This window comes from Rhea americana, unplaced genomic scaffold (assembly GCF_003343005.1).
Source record: "Rhea americana isolate MKP2758 unplaced genomic scaffold, rheAme1 scaffold_10, whole genome shotgun sequence".
Classification (NCBI taxonomy): domain Eukaryota; kingdom Metazoa; phylum Chordata; class Aves; order Rheiformes; family Rheidae; genus Rhea; species Rhea americana.
Genome location: NW_028185039.1, coordinates 6499919 through 6521500, shown reverse-complemented (window position 1 = coordinate 6521500; position 21582 = coordinate 6499919). Strand labels below are relative to the sequence as shown.

The 21582-nt window shown below is 37.5% G+C and overlaps 2 protein-coding genes across 7 annotated transcripts in view; one reads left to right on the top strand and one right to left on the bottom strand.

Annotated features, from left to right (window-relative positions):
- Positions 1 to 1126: 1126 nt before the first annotated feature.
- TNFRSF17 (TNF receptor superfamily member 17) lies at positions 1127 to 20555 on the bottom strand. Of its 6 annotated transcripts, none has more exons than XM_085302795.1 (9): positions 20389 to 20555; positions 14039 to 14129; positions 13257 to 13365; positions 11761 to 11904; positions 9515 to 9632; positions 6512 to 6632; positions 2903 to 3647; positions 2441 to 2572; positions 1127 to 1707 (listed from the first exon to the last, which is right to left on the bottom strand). In XM_085302795.1, exons 7-9 carry the CDS (start codon positions 3015 to 3017, stop codon positions 1451 to 1453), a joined length of 504 nt encoding a protein of 167 aa, XP_085158921.1. In that variant the 5' UTR covers positions 3018 to 3647; positions 6512 to 6632; positions 9515 to 9632; positions 11761 to 11904; positions 13257 to 13365; positions 14039 to 14129; positions 20389 to 20555; the 3' UTR covers positions 1127 to 1450. The 6 variants fall into 6 exon arrangements, with proteins under 6 accessions (XP_085158921.1, XP_085158893.1, XP_085158901.1 ...); XM_085302767.1 differs by having other exon boundaries at positions 20442 to 20555; XM_085302775.1 differs by having other exon boundaries at positions 2903 to 3039; positions 20442 to 20555.
- Positions 20556 to 21148: 593 nt separating this feature from the next.
- GSPT1 (G1 to S phase transition 1) overlaps positions 21149 to 21582 on the top strand; it is a 27059-nt gene continuing 26625 nt past the window's right edge. Inside the window, exon 1 of the mRNA XM_085302756.1 lies at positions 21149 to 21579. Coding sequence (XP_085158882.1) covers positions 21303 to 21579 — 277 coding nt within the window. The 5' untranslated portion in view covers positions 21149 to 21302. The remainder of the gene's footprint in view (positions 21580 to 21582) is intronic.

The window sequence follows — 21582 nt, the reverse complement described above, 5'->3', positions numbered from 1 at the left end:
GGGCTCGGGGGTGCGCGGAGATGCGCGCTGGGCTGCGGCTCGGCGCGCTCCGCCGGGCGCGGAGTCCCCCGGCCAGGCTGCGCGGCGGGGCGCTCCGTTAGCGGCGCGGAAAGGCGGACATCCGCGCCTGTGTCAAGGCCCCGACGGGAGGTTAAGAAACGCTGCGCGAGTCAAAGATGAGGAAGCTTTAGACAGTCTTGGCTTTTTTTATACTGTCACCTAGGGGTACTGTGTAACCTACATGTCCTGAAAGATTTCAAAAAAACACTACAAAAATTGTGAAACCTCTGATTTAAAAATAAATAATAATAATAATAGTAACATTCTTAAGTTTTGTGGACTCATCATAAGAGATCATGTTTCTGTTCTGTATTTACACAGTGTATGAGCAACAGGTCATAACCTTTCCTTGAGAATTAATCAGTAAAATAAAATTTAAAAGAGTTACATAAGGCCCTCTCGGCACTTTCTGCTGCGTGGGCCAGGGCCACRTAGTGAACTCAGAATTGGCCAACAGCAGCTTTGTGGCCTGCTTACGAAGGATGCTGTGATACTGAGGTTTCACAGACTTCACATCTTAATTTCATTAACTTACATCTCTTTAATTCATCCAGATGTAAAGTTCTCTAAAAACAGGAAGATTGYTGGCATGTCTGTTGTGGTTGTCCTTGTGGAGTGTATGCAGAATTCACCTGAAACTGCAGCTGCTTGTCATGCTTAACAACAGGAATAGCCAAATACTAGGAAAATATATGGCTCTTTAGGAGACAAGGTGAGGGAAATACATTCCTAATTTTAGGCCACACAATAGCCTAGCATGACAATATCTAGTCAGCAATACTCATGCAAATAACAAGTGTAAATAAAAAAAAAAGCAAAAAGAAATCATTACAGAACACAGTCTAAAAAGTGCTTGGTAGTGAAAGGAAAGTCTCTACCACCAGGAGAAACATTGGCATTACATATTTAGCGCTCTACAGCACCGCAGCCTCCCTTAGTGTGACCCAGAGATACCATCTGAGCTGGGAGGGACTCCATATTCCCCATATTCTCCAAGCTCTCCATTCTCCATCATCAGAACATTCCTGTTTCAAGCATCATCATGGTGTTTATTATGAAATACRTATTCAAAAAATTGTTTATTGATGAGTTCTGTATATATCCAGCTACTCAAGTAGGTAAGTAAATATAAGTATASTAAGTAAATACACTCTCTGAAGACAGAAAGACCCATCCTACGTAGAGACTTCCAAAAAATTACTAATTCCAGTAACTAGCTTGGTACCTGACAATAATGTAGAAATACTTGACCAAAAATATACTAGAATTAGAAATATGACAGTATCCATGGAAGTTCAATGCAAGAATGATAAGCATGATGTACTAGGCTTCTCCACTRACTGGAAATAACTAATTTATTATTATGTAGTAAAATATACTTCTCTCATAGTTACCCTGCACCAAGAATATAGTTGCAATAATCAAAAGATTTTGTGGTAACTAGAACAGCAGCTCCTTCTTCTGTAGCCGGTAATGGAAATGAAGTTTCACAGCCAGTCTGAGGTTTTACCAAGCCACAGTCACTGCAAGTGCATTCCTCCACCGAATACATTAATGTTTCGCTTTGAAGTGAATGTCTGGTTCCATTCGTGTTCACACTGCTTTCAGTATTAACCTTGAGAATATCATTCAGCTCCACAGAAGAGTCTGTAAATACACAGAAGTTAATTTAGTACATRTCATGCTATGCTAGACATACAGTTATTASGGATCTATATTTCATTATGTTCTCAACTGCTTCTAGCCTTAGTGAAAGTTTTAGGAGGTAGTTATGTATCTTTTGATTTATGAAAATGTTCCCCCCTATACCTCAGATCTGGCACTGAACTAATCTAATACATACTTTCTCATCACTTATTATTTATTGGCTGAACAATACTTTCTTTCCTACAAATACTAGTATTTGTAAAATGTAAAAATAACTCAATTTGTACAATTTCACAAAATATATCACATATGGTTGTCAGAGGCTAGAAGATTAAGTATCTTCTTTATTTAATTTAATGCCTTACAAGCTGGGAAGCTAATACTAAATGTATATCCTACATAGAATTCTTTTTGCATTCAATAGAAAGAAAATCAAATCCTTATAAAGATCATTGATAATGAGGATTCATAAATGATTTYCCAAACACTAGCAAGTAAGCCAGATGTAAACATATAATGAAGTACAATCCTGACATGATCCAGGAGATTACTCCTTTAACAAGTTACCCATCTGGAAAATTTACTCCCTAATAACTTCATAGGGATTATTTGTAGAGTAACATAGAATCTAAAGACAACTCTGAGAATCTGGAATATAAAATTTATGCAAAATTTACACAGCTAAAACGTACAATGATCTAAAAGTATCRGATAAAGAATTATATTTATTCACCTGTATTTTTCAGTTTTTCTTTTAGTTGCTTTAGGTGTTTCCATTTAAACAAGACCATTAAGAGGAACAGAGTGAGCATTAAAATTACTCCTATGCCCAAACAAATCCAAAGAACTCCACCTGAATCAGTACCTTATGAAATAAAAGAGATACTTAATTGTTTACAGTGAACATAATGTAATAAACTGTAAATACATGCCCAGTACATAAAACTTATATAACGAARGAGCACTTTCTCTTTCCATGAAGGGACAGCTTGAGAGTTTAAAAATTTTACTCTTCTTAATACAGTTAATACTCATAGAGGATACATGATAYATGTCTTTATTATTGTTGAGCCAATATACTTATTCTGATAAGTATCTTACATGTTTGTCAGGTCTAACATGTAAGTTATTATATATAAAATACAACATGAAAATGCCCAGCATAGTCACAAAATATTACAGAAATACTACTTACTCTTATCACAGTACTTCTCACATGGCCGTGGTGGCGTACCAGCACATCGGAGATGACAAGGCTTACAAGATAGCAATAAACTATCGAAGTACTCATTTTTGGGGCACTGTGCCATCAGAGTTAGTAATTATGGAAGTCTGGAAAGCCACAGAAACGGTAGAAGAGTGAGGACCATCTACAAAGGGCTTTTCAGTTCTTACTTCCAGCAGCTCTAAGAACTGCTAGCAACAGCAGCTAGATATTGATCAGAGCTCTACAACACAGTATCTTATTAAATAAAAGCCATTTCACCTTGAGGCCCCCGAAGAATTACCGCTCGTTTTCTGGCAATTCAAGGTTGTAGAAAGACTGACCAGCTGCACGAAGATACTTCTCAATTTAAATTTTGTTTGAAACAGAGAATGGTTATTTATAGAAGACATTTCTCGAGCAGGTGCTAAACACTGCAAACTGTAGGAAAGCAGGAGGATCCTCAAACAGGAGTCTATAATAACAGTTCTTGTCTTTAGAATTTTGTTTTCTTTTTTTTCCAAGATGATGGGCAACAGTAACTATGTTTTCCTGTAATATGCAAACTATTCAATGTTTACTTTTCATTCTTTCTGTTCAAGTCCTGACACGAAGGGAAATTCGATGAAAAAATAGAGGCCGGAGACACAGCAGTAAAAAGATAAGACCAATTCAGTTTCTGTGTTTGCCACTGACTCATTCTGCAACTTCAGATGACTTCCTTTGTACCTGTTTCCTTGTATGTGCAATAATATGTAGAATGCATAATCATGAAAGAATTACTTTTTTTTAAACGATTTTAAATGAGATACTGCAAGATTACAAGTTCAACAATTACTTTGTTATTGTATTGTATAAAATATGTCTAAAAACCTTCATTTAGAACTTAGAGTAACATTAAGCCAAAACCTGGAGATTCAGTTACTGGGATATTGCTCATGAATTCCAGATTAGCCCCATTTATCTATAGTGCGATAGGTTTTGTTTGGCATTTTTGCTTTGTTCTTTTCTGATTTATATGGTTGGTTGTTCTTTGCCTATAATAGTGATTTTATGAGAAATTTAATAAGCTCACATTCTAATCGTGAAACAAGAGCTATACAAATATTTTAGAATTTTGATCCAAAAGCATYAACTGCATGTTTCCCTGTACTTTTACATAATGCAGAATTATCACTGTGCTAAAACTGTGCTATCCAGCATGGATAGAGAAGTGGGCCATACGATTCATTCGTGTGGTAGAGCATACACGACACTCCATTCCCAGCTACATGATGGAACATACTGAGCACGCACAGATTAGTCTATGTATATGCAGTGAGTGTAATACCTCTGAAAGCGCATTCTGTCTTCTCCCAAGAAAAAGAGGCCCTAATAACAGACTGCCACAAAGAAAATAATGTACATCAACTACTTTGTTTTGTCTTTTTAATCCAATTGAWTTTTAAATAAGAAGTTAATCAGTAATATCTAACAAGCTACAATACAAGCATCAATTTCACTGCGACAGATACATTAGAATTATAGGCTCGATTATAATCAAGTTTCTCCTTTACATCAAGTTAATTGCCTTTTTGACTATAGAAAGAGAAGATAAAAACATTGTCTTAAAAAAATCATAATTTCAGACTATATTACTATTTATGAGACTTATTTTTCTATGAAATTCACCAGATAGGAATATAGAAGCAAACTGTTTTTAGTGGAATAGTCTAATAAAACAGTCTGTAACCTACTCTAGTAGAGTGAACTGCATATTGTGGCTTCTGCACTTGTTTCCATAGGCCAGGTGCACAGCTGTAAGTTTTCTATTATGGGCTTTTCTCTCTATTCAAGCTTAATGAAGACATACACAGGAACTGACAAAACTGGTTTATCTATGAAGAAAGAAGAGGTAAACAGATAAAGACTGTAGATTATACAGAAAATGTCACCAGGATGTCAATGCTCATGTGGAAGTTGTAAGAACTAGTTTTGGTTTACTTCTTGCTTCTCTAGAAGTATCTCCCATGGACTCACTGATTTTAGGGGAGGTTGTCCTTTACTGTTCAGAAGTCAGTCTTTATAAACTGACCAGATGTGGTCATCTCATCACAGTTGCACTTACAATCTCAAAGCTGTGGCAAAACAAAGTGACACTAGCATCTATTTCCTTATCTATGTTTTAACCAAAAGAACCAAATTAAGTATTCATATTATATTTAGAGAATGTGTTTAATAGTAGGAGTCCCTGGAGTTTAAATTCTATACAAAGAGATTTCCTAACCTGAGGCACTCCTACAAAATGTACATACAATGTCTTGTCTAACTGAAGGGAGCACATGAGTTTGCATTAATAAGGCTTTAAGCTTCAGCCTAAATGCTATCCTTAAGATGTTTTTCTACAACATGAGCCTAAATAAAGTGAGAGAAGAGAATACAAGAGGCATAGAAAGACTGCATAGTCCCACAAGCTTAAGAATACTTTTTCACATTCATGCTGTAGGCAAAGACACCTAAGTTAGCAGTAGAATATCATTCATTTGCTTGATGGAGCACCATCTGGCACCTTATGCATGGAGTAAGTTGAATTTTTGCTCTGATGAAGCTGCTTGGCCTTTTTAATTATGGAGAGGACAATCACGTTCTCAACTATGATCTGAAAAAAGCAGATATTCATGAAGATATTGTCATGGTAGCCACAGCTAAGATAAGAGAATTTTAGGATATACAAGTTGGGTCCAATGCTTTAATCTTTTATCTTGTAATTCCATGGACTTCACTGAAGTGCTCTGTAATTTAACTTAAATAGAATATATTCCTGTGCTGCAATTTTCCATTGTTCTTGTGCTTTTAAATTAATTATGTGTAACTTGTATGATACCCCTAATTAGTCTAGAAAGAAAACAGTTGACTAATTCTACACTAGTTTTCTGCAGCTGGCTCCAACACTATACTACACCTGTAAGACCACATCCTGTAGACTTTACTGTAGCAGAATTCCTTATGAAATCAACAGCTCTCAAATTACAAAACTTTCAACYAATCACACCTGTTGAATGCTTCTAACATTATTTTAGTGGTATTGGGAAATTATATGTGCACTATAACAGATGAATGAACCAGTTCCTTAACCACAGTTTCACTTTTTTTCATGGTTGTACAAGGGTTGAGGGAAGATTATCTTTGTTTCAGCTGCTTTTCTTACTTGTCTTGCCTCATTTTATTATGTACACTAATGACATTGGCTTTACTTTGTTTTGATTTGTGATTGAATTGTTTAGGTATGTTTATTTTGAACATTTGCAAAGTAATTTTGCTAAGTAGGCAGGTTTATAGCATTTTGGTACTAATTCAGAGCTCCACAAAGAAGAGGAAGTTCAGATTGATATTGGTGAATATTGGAGATAGCAGAATGCTGTTTCTGAATAGCATATGGAAATCCCAAGTGGGCAATACAAATAATGCTGTTATGTTTGAATAATTATAATTGATAAACTTTTTAAAATACCATGTTGTTACTATTAAAAAAATCGAAATGCTTGCTAGTGATAAATTTGGTTAAAATTATGGCCACCTTCAGAATTTTTTTAAACAGAAAAGCAATTTTTTGAGACATACCTATGACTTCTCCCATATTTATCCACATTCTGTACCACTGGCCAAAGACTAAAACAGCAATCCTTAGTACTCCAGAAGTCAAGCATGTAGAAGTTTCTTCACTGTTCTCATAAAAATAGGCCTAACACAAAAATGCACACAGATACTTATAAGGTACCTTCAGGAGGTATCTGCTGAAGAAGATAGCTTTATATGGAAAACGTTAGTCTAACTTCGCTACATATCTGTGTGGGTAATATTTATCTCCTTAGCAGGAACAATACAAAGTAACTTTATTAAAATTTATGAAGTGCTTTCAATTAAAGTTATTTAAAGAAAGCTTTTTCTAAGTAACGTAGTTACTTAGAAAGTTTCAATGAAAAGCTGTACTTATTACTGTACTGTATCCTACAACTGATATGTATTTTCTATAGTGCAGTACTGTTCATTAAAATTGTGAAGTATGAGCTTTATGAAAAAGCTGTTAATCTAAGGCAAAGAAAAAGAATGGGTATGTGTGCTGCTTACAGTATTGCTTCTCTATGCCCACCATTGTTATGTACAAAAGGACTTCAACATTACAGGGAAAAAATTATTGAAGGCGTCAATACTGCCACTATTTAATGTAATACTAGGGAGCAAGAATGTTTTCTCTACTGTAGTTATGCAGACATGACTTTATCCCTGAAACTTAAAAATTTAACTTCTGAAATGTAAAGCAATACTTTCAAAGAACCTTCTGAAAGACAACTAGTTTTAATAGCTCTGATTCTTCTGAGGTTCAAAAAGAAGTCTGAATTCAAATTTCAGGCTTCTGTACTCTATTAAAGCAAATAAAAATACAAAATCATTGATAATTTACAGAACGTGCTAATATGCAACAGATATTATCAGTCCTTTCTAGAAAAGCAGATGGTTCTCAAAACCCAGGTCAGGAATTTTTTAAACAAATATCTTAGACAATTCACGTAAGTCTGAGGTAGCCTGAATTACATAAACTCAATGGTCTGAATCTGTTTAGGATGTCCTGATGAAATAGAGTTACAAGTTCATGATCCAGACTTATGTATGCCCTTCTGGGTCATAATTTCTTTCAGGGATACCTAAAAGGAACAAAATTGCCATTTTAGTGGTGTGTAAGTTACTTCTAAACGTGAATGATTAAATCAACATTATTTTCCTCAGGCAGAGTAAGAAGTTAGTATCTGCGTAAAAGAATCTGAAGTCCCAGTATGTGAATCCATAGCTGCTGCTATTACTGAGACTGTCACTAGTGATAAAAAACAGTAATGGAAAGGTGACGGAAGTATGTAGATACTGGTAAGTTTGTAAACTTGTATCGCCTCTGGACAATGCACACTCTTCCCATTTCCATAACTTTCTGTGCTTGTTTTCACAGTTGATGGTAGTTTGGAAGAATTTACTTACAGCAGATAACTTTTTTTTTTTTTGGGGGGGGGGGAGAGGGGGGAGGAAGAGAGATTGGAGATTCTCAAGCCATACAGTAAATCAATGGTGTTAGGTGGAACATTTTTAAGATGCTCAGTTGATGCTACACAAGTAGCTTCACCTTGGGGCAGAGATGCTTCCTGCTAGATGTAACCCAAATACAGAGCTTCTAAGAAAACTATTAAAGACAGGAGCATTATCCTGTAAGATTTGACATTACTTTTTGAGACAGCAAACAATTATTGAAGGCAAGTACAGGATAAAACACTTTCCATAAATTGTCCAAAGTGCAACTTATAACAAGTTAAGGGGCAATAAAATTCCTAGAAGATCATTCCAAATGTTACTATATCAATGTTTCTTTTTTTAAAAAAATCAGTGATTTCTACTGTCTTTTTGACTATTTTATCCTCATTCCTTATTGTATCACCATATTTCTTTAAAATAGCTTTTAATTCTGTCACTCCCTACAGAGTACTTTGATAGAATATTTCCTCTGAACTTTTTTCTTTTTAGCTTAAACCAGTCAAGCTTACCCAATTCCTTTTCATATAATATCCTATTACAGCTATATGTCACTTTTCTTTTAATCTGTTCTAGTTTGTAAGCATCTTGTGAACGTGGGTGATCGGACTTGCATGAAATATTCCAATATTTGAGTCTCGTACAGTGGCACCCCTATGTTGCAGTTTCTTATGGAAGTATCTCTCTTGATACATACAAGACTGCATTTTACTTTTTTCATAATTATGTCACATTTATACCTCAAAAGTTACATGTTGATCATTCAGTACACCACATGTACCGCTTCGCTTCACTAGTCTCCCATTTCAGCTAATGAGCTTCCTGCTTATGGCACAAATTCRCATTCTTTAACTCAAAAAGCTTGGATTCTGAGCAAATAAAAATTTCATCCTGTTTCTATTCAATCTTAAAAGGAGCATACACTTCTTTCTATATAATACTGCAATTCTCTTTTTATTGATAATACCTTTAACTTTAATTCATAAATTTCACCAGCCTATTCCTCCTTCTTGTGATATCATTAACAAAAATATTAAGTAAATTCCTACATCAACCCTTGAAGAACTCCTTTAGTCTCCTCCTCAATACAAAAAGTACTTTGCTGAGTGGTTACTATATGTCTTCATTGGTTATTCCATCAGTGTCAATTGCTTTACATTTTGCTATTAAATTCTTTCCTCTGTTTTCTTAGTCTAGAAGTGGGTTTGTTTTTGTTTACTGGCAATGGCTTTTGTTTATTCTGCAAAAAACTTCTCTCTCCAAAACAGCATGCTGTCATTCTAYCTTCATACATCTGCTGTATGATACACAGATCTGTTAATACTGTGATTACCCAAATAATTTGTTGTTAAAATGTAATGAGCTGTATTCTAAATCAGGCTATTTTGGCACAAAGCTGATTCGCCTCTAATTAGACTGTAGATGAGGTTAGATGCTACAACTAAGCTGATTAAGTATCTTGGGCTAGTGAAATGGATGGTCCTGCTCTTCACTCTTCAATCCTCTAAATACAAGGAAAGGCTGTGGTGCTTATCTGATCACATGGTATACCGTTTAAATTTGTTAATCCACTCGAAATCTAACTCAGCCAAAAAAAGTAGTAATCCCTCTGATGGATTGACAAGTATGGTCAGGTGGACAGCAGAAGGTTGGAAGCACAAACCCTGAACTGGGAAGAAGATGGAGAAGTGTGAATATCCCTCCATTTTCAGGGCAACAAACACTTACTGCATAACCACATCCTGTCAATTGTTTACTGATTGTCTTCCAAAGAACCAGAAACATTTTAAGTTTGTAGCCAAACACCAAAATAGGTATGTTTCACTAAACAATTCATACCATTTTATTTATTAAGGCCTGAGGAAAAGGTCAGACTTAGCATAGGACAAAGATAAACAGCTGATTATCTAGTAGGGATGTGAAACTAAGTCCACTATAGAAGCACAAGTTTGGTAAACTAACACACTCTTGTCTCCAAGGAAAAAGTCYTATCAACTTTAAGTACAGTACAAATGGATGTGTCCGATCATTATATGTGGCATAAAAGATTCTGTGTCAGATATATTTACACTCTCTATAATCAACTGCCTGGAAAAAGTTTTCCTTTGTGTCTAGTTAGAGTTCAAACACATTTCTCTTAAGACAGAGAAGCGAATACAAAGAAGTCTGATCTTTGCGATCAAATCACAGAAGATCTCCCCTTAAGTAAAGAACTAAATCTAGCTTATTTCATCAGCAATATTCTGGAGAATATTGCTGTCTCTTATAGCTAGAACTTTCTCCTAGGGTCAGACTACTAATTCCCAAAGCTTATGGCTTTTAGACAAAACCTAAATCTTATGATAGATGCGACCCAAAATGCAAAACCTTGATTATTAAGCAAGATAGTTATCAAACATAAGAAACTGGGGAGCAATGATAATAATTCATATAAACTACTACCATAGAAGTCAGTCTTTTCTCATTAGCTATATAAAGATTTATTGATGTATGTAATAGCAACTCAGAGGTGACATGTAGTACAAAAAAACTGTGAGGAATTACAACTGTCATGCCCTGTTGTCTTTCTTTTCTACACAATCTAACATTCAAAAGTCCTACTTTTCAGGGGTCCAAAATCACATGTAGAATCAGATGATCTTGGTGAGCAGTAATTTCCAGTGACAGACATTGATACACAAGCAAAAACATTGTATTTCAAACTCTTGTCCTGTGGTTCACTTGCTATTTTCACTGACTATATGAGATTTCCCCAGAACCTCTAAAGATAAAATTTAGTATAAATTGTACAACCTCCTCATGAAAATAAAAATTCAGTTAAACCCTCCATGTATAAACAAACAGAATTTCTTATAAAAAGAGTCCTGAATTACTATAGATGGAAGCTTCCCATCTAGAGAACGGTTTCGATACTATGTTCTTTGGGGGACCATTTCTTACCTGCTCATGCCTCTGAAAAGCACACGGCAAATATTTATTTTCAAAGCAGAAATTAATCCAACACAATTGTTTCTCAATTCACCAAAATACTATGCTGTTCACTCTCAAAAAGAAGTGTCAAATTGTGCCAGAGAAAGCTAACTCTTTAAACAAAGAATTAGGTGCAATACTCAGAAAAAGTATTTGATGGTAATTATGTAGATGTTTGATGGCATTTGCAATAAATACATTTGGAAAAATGATGTGCTATCTTAACAAGGTTGTTGTGCAACCTACATTTATTAGTACTTTTGATAGAAGAATGTTAATATTAGAAATTCATCCCTTTTTTGCACGTTGTTGGGAGAAGTGTATTCTAACAACTGGCTTGTATTGTAACAGCTAGTAACTCACTTCACCCAACCAGTGAAATTAAGAATAAATTCATTAAATGACATTAAAATAAAGGTACTGCTACCTAGAAACTGCAGTTATACAATAATTTATATATTATAATGCCCTGCATAATGCTTATTAACTCTTTTAAAACATATATTATTTTGTCATAGGTGGACTGTGCACAAAAAAGAGGTGTCCAAGATTATTGTTGTTCAGACATTCATTATTCTCCTCCAGTGACAGTTAGCTTTAGAGAAAAGTAAATATACGTCTATTTTGCTAATTAAGTTTTTTCTCAGTTTTGGGATTTATAGTGCATGTATTGGCCATTCACATAGGGTTACATGTTTATACTAACAAATTATTTCTTCTTGTCACTTGGCTTTGCTACAWAGAATAACAGAAGTTAGTACAGCTATAAGAAAAATTAAGAAGAGAAAAAAGAAAGGATTGGTCAAAAATAATAATCAATCATTTACCTGCAAATCCATAAAGTCCTGTCAGGGAGGTATTTCTGGACTATATTACTGTAACTGAAGTTCAAAGACTTCCCAATATATACTCCAAGAATAACATAATTCAGCTGGCCTGGTGGAATTACATTTGACATATGCATTTGATACCTATTGAGATGAACATGAAATAAAATTAAGCTAAAAAGTATCAACTGTAGAAACAACAGAAAAGAAAAAAGTTATTCAGATTTGCTTCTAAAAGGTTTCAGACTGACTCAAGAGTGACACCCAGTGACAATTTATAATGGCCAACGTGAAATCTTTGTTCTCACAATGTAATTATCAACAGCTGAGAACTCTCTGAACTTCCTGCCTACATCTGGAAGCAGTAAAGTATCTATGGGTTATCTAGAACACTAATTTTAGCATTTGGTAATTTCTACTAAGGTATCAAAGTACTGCACAAGATTTCAAAAAAATCAAATAATTTTTACTCTTCAATATGGCAGAAGGAGTTAAGGTAAGTAAGAGCACAACACGTATCAAGAGGTAATATTTTGGAGCTGTACACACACACCACTTTTAAAACCTATCATATAAGCAGAAGACCTAGGGAGGCAGGATTCATTGGCAGAACATGGGCCTACCAAGCAAGGAGCATTTCCTGCCATGAAGCAAAGTTTTATTATAGTTTTCTATTGACATCTGGAGAAGCCTAATACTGCCAGAAATCCCTATCAGTGGCCATTTTAGTTCATTATGTATGTCAATTTGGTTTTATTTATGTGACAGAAATTAGTCACTTGAAAAAGGTGAGAAATTGATTAGATAGTTTAAAAAGAAGCTATTGTGAATTTCAACACTGAAACAATAAAATGAAAATTCTGAATGAAAAACCCAAGAAAGTAATACTATTACGTCAATAATTAAACCTGAAGCTTGAAATTCATCTCCCTCAGAACATCAGCTCAAGGTCTATTTAGTGCACACAACTTTAATAACAAAGCTTTGTTTTGACATTGCTTTGGGATTTCTCTGCTCATGCTTGTGCCAGCTTTTTTGTCCAACTGTATTTCAGAAATTCTGCTAGCATAATTACCCAACGTTTATCAAGAGAACGAGCATTTTCTGCTAGGACTATTACATTCCCATCACAAACAACATAAGCTGACAAAGAAATTCTTCTGGCTGTATAGTTGCTTCCACACTGGCAGTTTTGTGCTGCCACAGCTCTTTTGGGTAGCGCACATAATTCTTTGTTTCACTCGCTTAGGCAACTCATCTACGCTTTCAGATCTTATTAGTACAGGCTTGGTCTGAGTCTTCTCTCAATTCTCCAGAGATATTTATAGGAAAAAAAAATCCAGAGGAAGAAGTCCTTTCTAAATCTCCTTATCACAGCAATCCTACAAAGTTGTGAAGTAAATATGCATGCAAAAAGATCTTTACCAATTTTTCTTCCCAAAGGTTACTGCACTTCCAGAAGTCTCACAAGGTACAGGAGTGTTACAGACACTTACCTCCTAGAAAGTCTTAAAATCACCTGAAGCACTTATTTTCAGAAATCATGTTGTTTTAAGCGACTCTATGACTGGAATGGGATGAGCTGTTTTAGGAATGGGGCATGCACTGTTAATAAACAAACAGAGGGGTTATTAAAGGATTCATCATGTTYACTAACTTCTACATGCTACAAAGAACAATATTCATTTTAAGCACAAGACTGCTTAATGTTATTAAGGCATTAGACAAAATCAATGACAGTGTTCATGTTTGTTTGGTTCAGCACATTTTAATTGGACCACTGCTTTGAAAAGAGTGATGTTGTTGTTTGCAGTGTTGCTACATCTGGTATTTCCAGAAAAGATTAAAGAATAAAACAACTGGAGAAAGAAATGATTCTTTAAAAATAGTCATTAAAATAACAACAGTACAGACATTGTCAACTGAATATCAGAAAATTTTTGTATTTCTTACTATGCCCAAAGCTTACTTTTGCTAGGAACTAAGCACAGAAAAGCAAATCTTAAAAGACTATAAACTCTTTGGGAAACGAAGACCATCTTTTCATTTGTCTGATGTGCCACATATGCCCACATAGTTATAAAACTACTGGGGCCAACGCATAAAACATCTCTAACGAACAAAATGCTCCCTCAATTGGAATTTTGGGGCATTAGGAAGTGGAAAAGAACACATGAAAATCCTATATGGAATTAGTTTTCTCTTTCCACTTCTCTGGGGACAGACAAACAGCATGTAAAACTTCCCATATGAAACATAAGTGTGATAAAACTCTTACCACATGTGTGAGAAAGGAGGTCTAGCCTAAAAACATTATGGAGCCCAGCAGTGGACATGGCAATGCTCAGCTTCTCCATGCGAGGAAATCACTGCAGTAAGATAGGGTGCAAATTAATAGCATGCTACATGCCCTGCATTAACACCCTATATGAGTATTTTCAGTGCACACTAAGATCAACATTTTCATTATCTCACAAAAATATTCCTTACACAGTCTAAAAAAACTGTATCAGGTATAGCTGAAGAATTCTAGCTGACAGTAGGGACTTGCCTTATGTCTTTGTGTTAGATTTGAAACCCTACTTTAAATGTTACTCACCTTTTCTGCATTTCTTGCCTCTATATCAAGCTAAAAGACCAATAATTTGATGGTATCCTAAACTGCCAACTGTCTCCATTATTTATCTCTTGCTAGAACAACACTAGCCTACAGCCAGTGGAAAAAATCCTGCTGAGGATATGGCACTTAATAGTTATCATTGTTGTTCAGGCAACTCAACATCCCAAACCCTCAGATTCTTCAACTTGTTTCAGCTTGCAGAGAGACAAAATATCCTCTATTTCTATTTGTCATTACCAGAGAACCTACCCATCTTATGCGTATAATGTTTACTCTCTACACCCAACAAGTTTATGAATGAAAGCAAATTTACAAAACAAAGCAGAAGGTTAATTTTCTAATCACAATCTTGCTAACAAGGTAACAAAAAGAAAGCATAAGAACATTTGAAGACTGTCTGGATTGTACTTAACAGGATTTATTTTCAGCTGCTTCAGTATCTTAACTAGCTTGATTCTTCCTTCCACCAATCCTACACCTGGCTTGCATATCTCTAAGACCACATAGTCTCTCCCTTTCTTCAAAAGAGATTCCCCCATCACTAACATTTTCAGTTCCTAACACAGTCATTGTATCTGTAGTTAAAGTGATCTCATTCTTCCCTTCCTTGGATGTGCATTCTTTGCTCAGTACATTCCTTCTACATTAAGTAATCCTTCTGCTATTTACAGCATTTTCAACTGTCATAAATTTTACAAATTATGTATACAGTCTTCACCATGTATACACCTAAGCTTTGTTTATTTTGAGCTTTGATAGCAAAAATCTCATACATAACAAAGAGTTTTGATAAGAAAACTGTTCAACTAAACCACCTTCCACCCCCTACTGTTTATGAATTTGGAGGCTTATGGTATCAAAACCAGAGAARAAATTCTAAGGAATAAACTTTTATRGTTGCACATTGAAAGAGAAGCACCTTGAACAAAGGACTGTCYAGCATCTAACTTACAGAGTTATTTTTCAAATCTAAACCACAAGGTAACTAAGCATTAAGTTGCATTGCCAAGAACTTCGAGCCCCTAAAGCCACCTGATAAAAAGGGATGGCATCTATACAGAAAGACCCTTCAGTCTTTATTTCTAGAGAATATACATTATATATACAGAAAGAGTATAATATATATAGGAGTATAATCAAGAGAAAGAGGGCTGAGTCTAAATAGAGGAATGAMATACACCTGGGCACCTTTGAGGATTATGAGTTGAGCACAGGGAATATTTGAGAGTTTGGTGTGGAGATCTACGTATTTCTTTTGCCATCTAAAATAAAAAATACTTAATTTCATACTCTTTATGCAGTATGTGTTTTAATTGTTCCAAGAGAAAGGCTTTAACTCCAGATTAGAGAGCTTGAAAAAAGGAGTATTCATCACTCAATCCACAATGAAATGTGTAAGAGCTAAGTAGCTAAGCTCTTTTAAGGATGCCCACTTGACAGCATGAAGCAATTCTACACTGGAAAGTAGGAGAGCATTTGTGCTATGGCACTATGTTARGAAAGCCAGAGAAGAACATTTGAATCTCTTCTAAACACACTGCTTAAAAGGCAGGCTTACTGTAAAGATGACACAAATGTTGCAATCATGTGAACATCSAGCGGAGGGAGAGTAATAGGCCTGAAATAGCATTTGTTAAAAAGAAGGGTTAAAACAACAAAGAAGCAGTGAAAAGAAAATGTTTCCAGGTCAAGATATCTTAGTTTGGAACACAAATGGTCTTGTGCAAATATCAGAGCCTCTTGATAATTTGTTTATGTTTCCAAGAACACCAACAAAATTTAGGGTAGACTCAACTCTTAAAAAGAGCCACCATACAGAAACACAGTATGTTCTTGTCTCTAGTTCTCCACTATATCTCCAAAGACTACCCAAAAATAGAATTTGACAGTTTAATATTATTGTCTTATAATCAAATCATGTAATCTCCTGCCATACACCTAACCAAACTTAAATTTGTTCAGTATTTTCAATCCTGTCTCAAGCCTCATTAATACCTTGAAAGTTAATTCTTAAACGGTCTTTCTTCAAGAGAGGTATATCATTTGTACACACAGTCCTGATCCTCACCTTCCAAAAAAGCTTCCTGGAATCGTCTAACTCCACCTGTTTCTTCTAAGCAATGATAAGCTTATTTTCTAGAATGTCTTTTTGAGATTGTTCCTTCACATTTGCTTAAGATAACAGTATGCTTCTAAAATAGCAGTTTTATAGYTGAGTAGTTCCCTAAGTTTTTCTTCTTTTAATGTTAATAACTAACCTAACATCCTTTGTCTTTCCTTCCTGCTAGATAAATAACTTGTTTGTTTAGCTTTATTTTTAGGGACTCATTCTGACCTCAAAGCAGTTCTAAATATCCTCTTTTAACTACACAACTTCCTGCTCCTCCCAATCCCAGCCAAATATTTTTTCCCCCTCTTTGCAACAGCTCAGGAACTTATCTGATCTCAGTGTAAACTGAGTCAGTTTACTAATGCCCTAGTCCCAAGAAACATTTCCCTTCCTCCTTTCTGCTATTTAGGGAATTTAATGAGCTTACTGCTCATTGCCAGCCCTTGTTGGTGGTGAACTGTTAACTTGTTTCAAGTCTTCTGGTGAAATAAATTTTTTTGTTTTCTCCCTCAGTTTACATAATTAAAATATGGGTATGTCATAGGTATATCTGCTAGGGCGTTCAGTGCTTGTAGAACCTTGAACAAAGGGTAAAACTAGAATACAGAATACTGCTTCTTATAAGATACAAATGAGGACCTCCATTTCCCTGCTATAGGATTAAATCATCTCAGGCTGAAAACTAGGGTTGAAGTTACTTGAGATGGTTTAAGTTATTAACAGCTTGCTGTCACTAAAAAAGAAGTCCTGTTCCCCATGCTTACTTTATAGCAGCTCTGGCATTTGTCAGACACTTCTCGGAGTTGATTCATGTCAATAACCTGGGGTGGGGGGGAGTAGGTAGTTCTTTAGCTAAATTAATGAGATAAACTGACTCAGCAAAGTCAAACAAAAGTCTAACAAGAACCAGGAGGCAGGCAGTGCAAGGACAGATAGAACTGAGACTGTGGGGGGAAAAGGCTTAAACTTTCCCAGGATCTCTCCCTTTGACAGACAGATGTTAGATCAGCTTACTCTTTCATGTAATTTTGTCCTAGGGTTCAACTTTCTGCTTAACCAGAAGTATTTATGATTTTGGATAACTCATCATATTTAGATACCTAGGCGTCCAAAATTATGAGCAGAATTAGGTGCTGAAATATGGCTTAGGTATCCAAAACCTCTAGGAATTAGGCTTCAGTTTCTTTGCATTCCAGTCCTCACTTGTTAATCCAGAGGTGGTCCAGCCTCTTCTCCTCTAAGCAGTGCTCTGATCAGTCATGATAAATCAGTCACAATGCAACGATGGATATATTTGGGTGGTTCTCAGTGAGAAAATCTATTTAGTGTTTATTAAATGAAGAGGTAGCATTAACTCTTCATTTTGATGCAAGGAGATTTAAACAAAAAAAGCTTTTATAATGCTTTAAAATCTCAAGAGAACATCACCACTTACATTCCAGTAGACATTTTGCTAGTAAAATTATCACGATTCCACTTAGGTTTTGTTTTGAGTACCAGCTGTTCACCTAAGTGTAAAAATAAATTATTAGCTCAGTTAAAAAAAAWTTAGTGTTTGAGTTTACACAATTCCTACGTGCAACACAGCCTGCAAAACAGGTTTGTACACTCTAAAGGACATCTGGCGTCTTCTAGAACTCTGACTAATTGTTTACATCCTACTGAGTACACAGGGAATAAGTATCTGTCAAGGAATGGAGGAATATCTGACAACATCAGTCATTTTTCCTGGTGAAATTGGTGGAAGTACATACTTCCATATCTCTGATCAAACATATCCAAAAAAAAAAAAAAGGTTACAGTACAGACTTCAGTACTTGGGGAATTGGCAGAATGAAGCTCCATTTCAAAAAAAATTTTTTTTGAAAGCCTTTTTAAGGAATACCAACATACAATTTAGCATTCCTTAAATGTTCTGTGTGTAGGTAATCTTAAAACAAGAATCTTAATTACAGTAAAAATATTGCACTTGCCTGCAGATAAGCCTTTCTTGACATATAAGCTGTGTCAAGGCTCAAACAAAAAAACAAACTTGCTTGTGTTGTATTCATCATGAACTAGATGATGAGCCACTAATGCTCATAATGACAGGAAAATTGTACAATAACAAGCTCCTGTGTTGTCAGCACAATTCATGAAGGTTTGTCTCCACCGGATTTTTATCAATTATTCAACAACATTAACTCATGCACTCTGTTTTTGCTCTTATCGTGTTACCACTACGTAAGACAGTTTTTGCTTCTGCCTGATCTTAAGTGAAATTATTAGTGTAGATCTTGCTCCTCTATCCAGCTGTTGATTTCCACAAAACTTGAAAGAATTTAATTACCTTTGCAATTTTTATCTTTTCTGAAATTCAATAAAACTAGCCAATGTTTTCAAAGGTTAGAAAAAGACTTATGGACAGAAAAAAAAGAAKAAAAGTAATTGCAAAAGCCTTGTTTGCTTACAAAATGAAATGCATCAAATACCTACTAGTCAACAAATAACACCTGAGAGGCAACAGTTAGTTTTTAAAAAAACAACAAAACCAGTCTACTTTAGTGATAAGTAGCAAGTACATTCTTGAGGTGTTCCTTATGATATTAGCAGCTTAGGAAATTTCTTACTTCTGTAGCTTTAATTTTAATTCCTTTCTCCATTCCCCTATCAGGAAAGGAAAGCATCACATCCTACCCTGCTCCCATCCCAGCCTTCAGTAAAGAGTAGGATTGAATATGACTATTTTAAAAAAGGAGAAACATGATCTCCACACCTTCATCAAAATTCTGTCTTTTTTGGAAGTGTTGTTGCTGAATGTCTTTAAAAATCCTTTTCTCTACCAGATACTGCCAAGACTTCTTCGTAGTTTCACAAAATTCTAAACAGGACAACAGTAAAACAGATCAGAATCTCCTTAATTACACTCCTAATTCCAAACGCCCAGACGTTTGGAAACGCGCAGATTGAGGCCCAGACGATATATGCCTGACAACTGGAAAGGAGCACTGCAAAGAGAAATAATCCTTTCACAAGGTCTTTGAAACTCATATTCTTTAGAYTCCGGTAGGGATAAGCTCTTGGTGCTTGAAGGAAAGACTTCCACTTAGCAGAGGAGTATACAATCTAACAGTGGTGTTGATGAGGTGAGGGTTGTTTTTTTTTAAGCTTTTGTAAGTGCTATCTTGTACAACAGTGTTCTCTCTGAATATGGCCACTTGGAAGTACCTTTTCCATTACCACATGTGCGCTACCTGCCAGGTAGAACATTTTGCTTGTCAAGGACATACATGCTGCCACTGCTGAACTGTGTCCAGAAACCACCTGAGGCTCAAGTCAGCTGCATAAATGCCACTTCAGGAAGGTCTGCACAGGTCTGCAAGCAAAATTACTGTGGGTTTTGTACCAAATGAAGATCTTTCTATTTTAATCTTAAGCCTGTCTACTTTCAAAATAACTCTGTAACTTGCCTCAAAGTGTCCTAAAATAAATGCCATAGGTGATTGAGTCCTTACATGTAAGCACTCTAAGAAACCCTTTCCTTGTGCACTCACTGAGTTCTCCACAGCCACATTTAACCTGCCAAGATGAAAAGCAGCTGCAGCATCTGGCCCATGAACCAAAATCTACTTTGTTCCTCCCCTTCTCCTCCAACTTTATTTAACTTCTAACAATTTTTTTCTTTTTTTCGAGAGGAAATCTTATTGCATCTAGCTTAACTGAAGCCCCGTCCTCTTTTTTTTTTCAAGATAAATGATATGCTGGAAGTACAGTGTACAAAAGCCAAAATTCCGATTTTTAACATATCCTGTCAATTTATGTCTGCATTCGCACAGAAACGTTATTATAAAGCGCATATCGCTCTCAAACTAAGACGTGTACCAGAGGTGCCGTCCCTGTATTTTCATTCTGAACCTACGTTTCCTGGAACTAACTTTGCATCCAGAAAAGGTACCACGAGCCTGCGCCCACCCGCCTGCAGGAGCCATGTCCGCCAAGGGGAAAGTCCAGCTGGGCGGGAGGAGCCGTTGGCGGGGGCGGGCGGAGCCGTTGGCGAGCGGTAGCAGCGCTCGGCGCGGGCGCGGCGGCGGCCTGGCCCCTGCGGGACGGGCTGGCCCCTGGCAGCGCCCGCGTCACGCCCATCTCCGCGGCGAGGCGGCGTCGCGCCCGGTCGGCGTGCCGCCCGCATCCGTGCGGGGCCGGCGGGACCCTCCTGCGACAGGGCCGCGCGGGGCACCGCGGAYCACCTCAACACTCACGGACACACACACACGCCTCTGCGAACTACGTTTCCCAGAGTCCTCTGGGGCGGCAAGCGCGCGTCGACTCGGCGAACGCTGAGCCGGGCCTGCTGGGACTGGTAGTTCCCATCCRCCGGGGACATTCGCGCCAACTACATCTCCCGTCTCCCCCCCCCGGAAAGTGTGGGCAGCGGCTGCGGAAACGAATGGGGCGCGCAAAGGCTGGTGGGAGCTGTAGTTTTTTCGCGCGCAGGCGATGCGGGCAACTACGYTTCCCATCTCTCCCAGGGAGGCGGGCCGAGACGGGGCTCGCGCAAGCCATGACGGGCATCGTAGTCCTCTCGCCTGGCGGCGGCCATACTGCAGAATGAGGCGCCCTGTAAGTGACAACTACTAAGATGGCGGCCGGGGCGGCCGCGGGGAGGGAGTACGGGAGCTCCGGGAGGCCATACTGCGCTGGGCGTCGGGGCGGTGGAGTACACGCGGAATCGCCGGAGCGAGTGCTGAGTCGGTGCTGCCGCCGGCTTCCCCCTTTCCCCCCGGACGCTGGGAGACGCTTCAGGGCCGCAGAGGCTTGTGGGGCAGCCACAAAATGGAGGCGAACGGGAGCGGCAGCGGGAGCAGCAGCGACTCGGCTCCCGACTGCTGGGATCAGGCGGACATCGAGCCGGGCAGCGGCGCCGGCCCTGGGTCCGCCCCGCCGGCCGCGGAGGCCGAGGCCCAGCAGGAGCTGCTCGGGGCGGCCTTCAGCCGGCAGCTCAACGTCAACGCCAAGCCCTTCGTGCCCAACGTCCACGCCGCCGAGTTCGTGCCGTCCTTCCTGCGGGGGGGGCCGGCGCCCGGCCTGCCGCCGCCCTCGCCGCCGCCCGGCC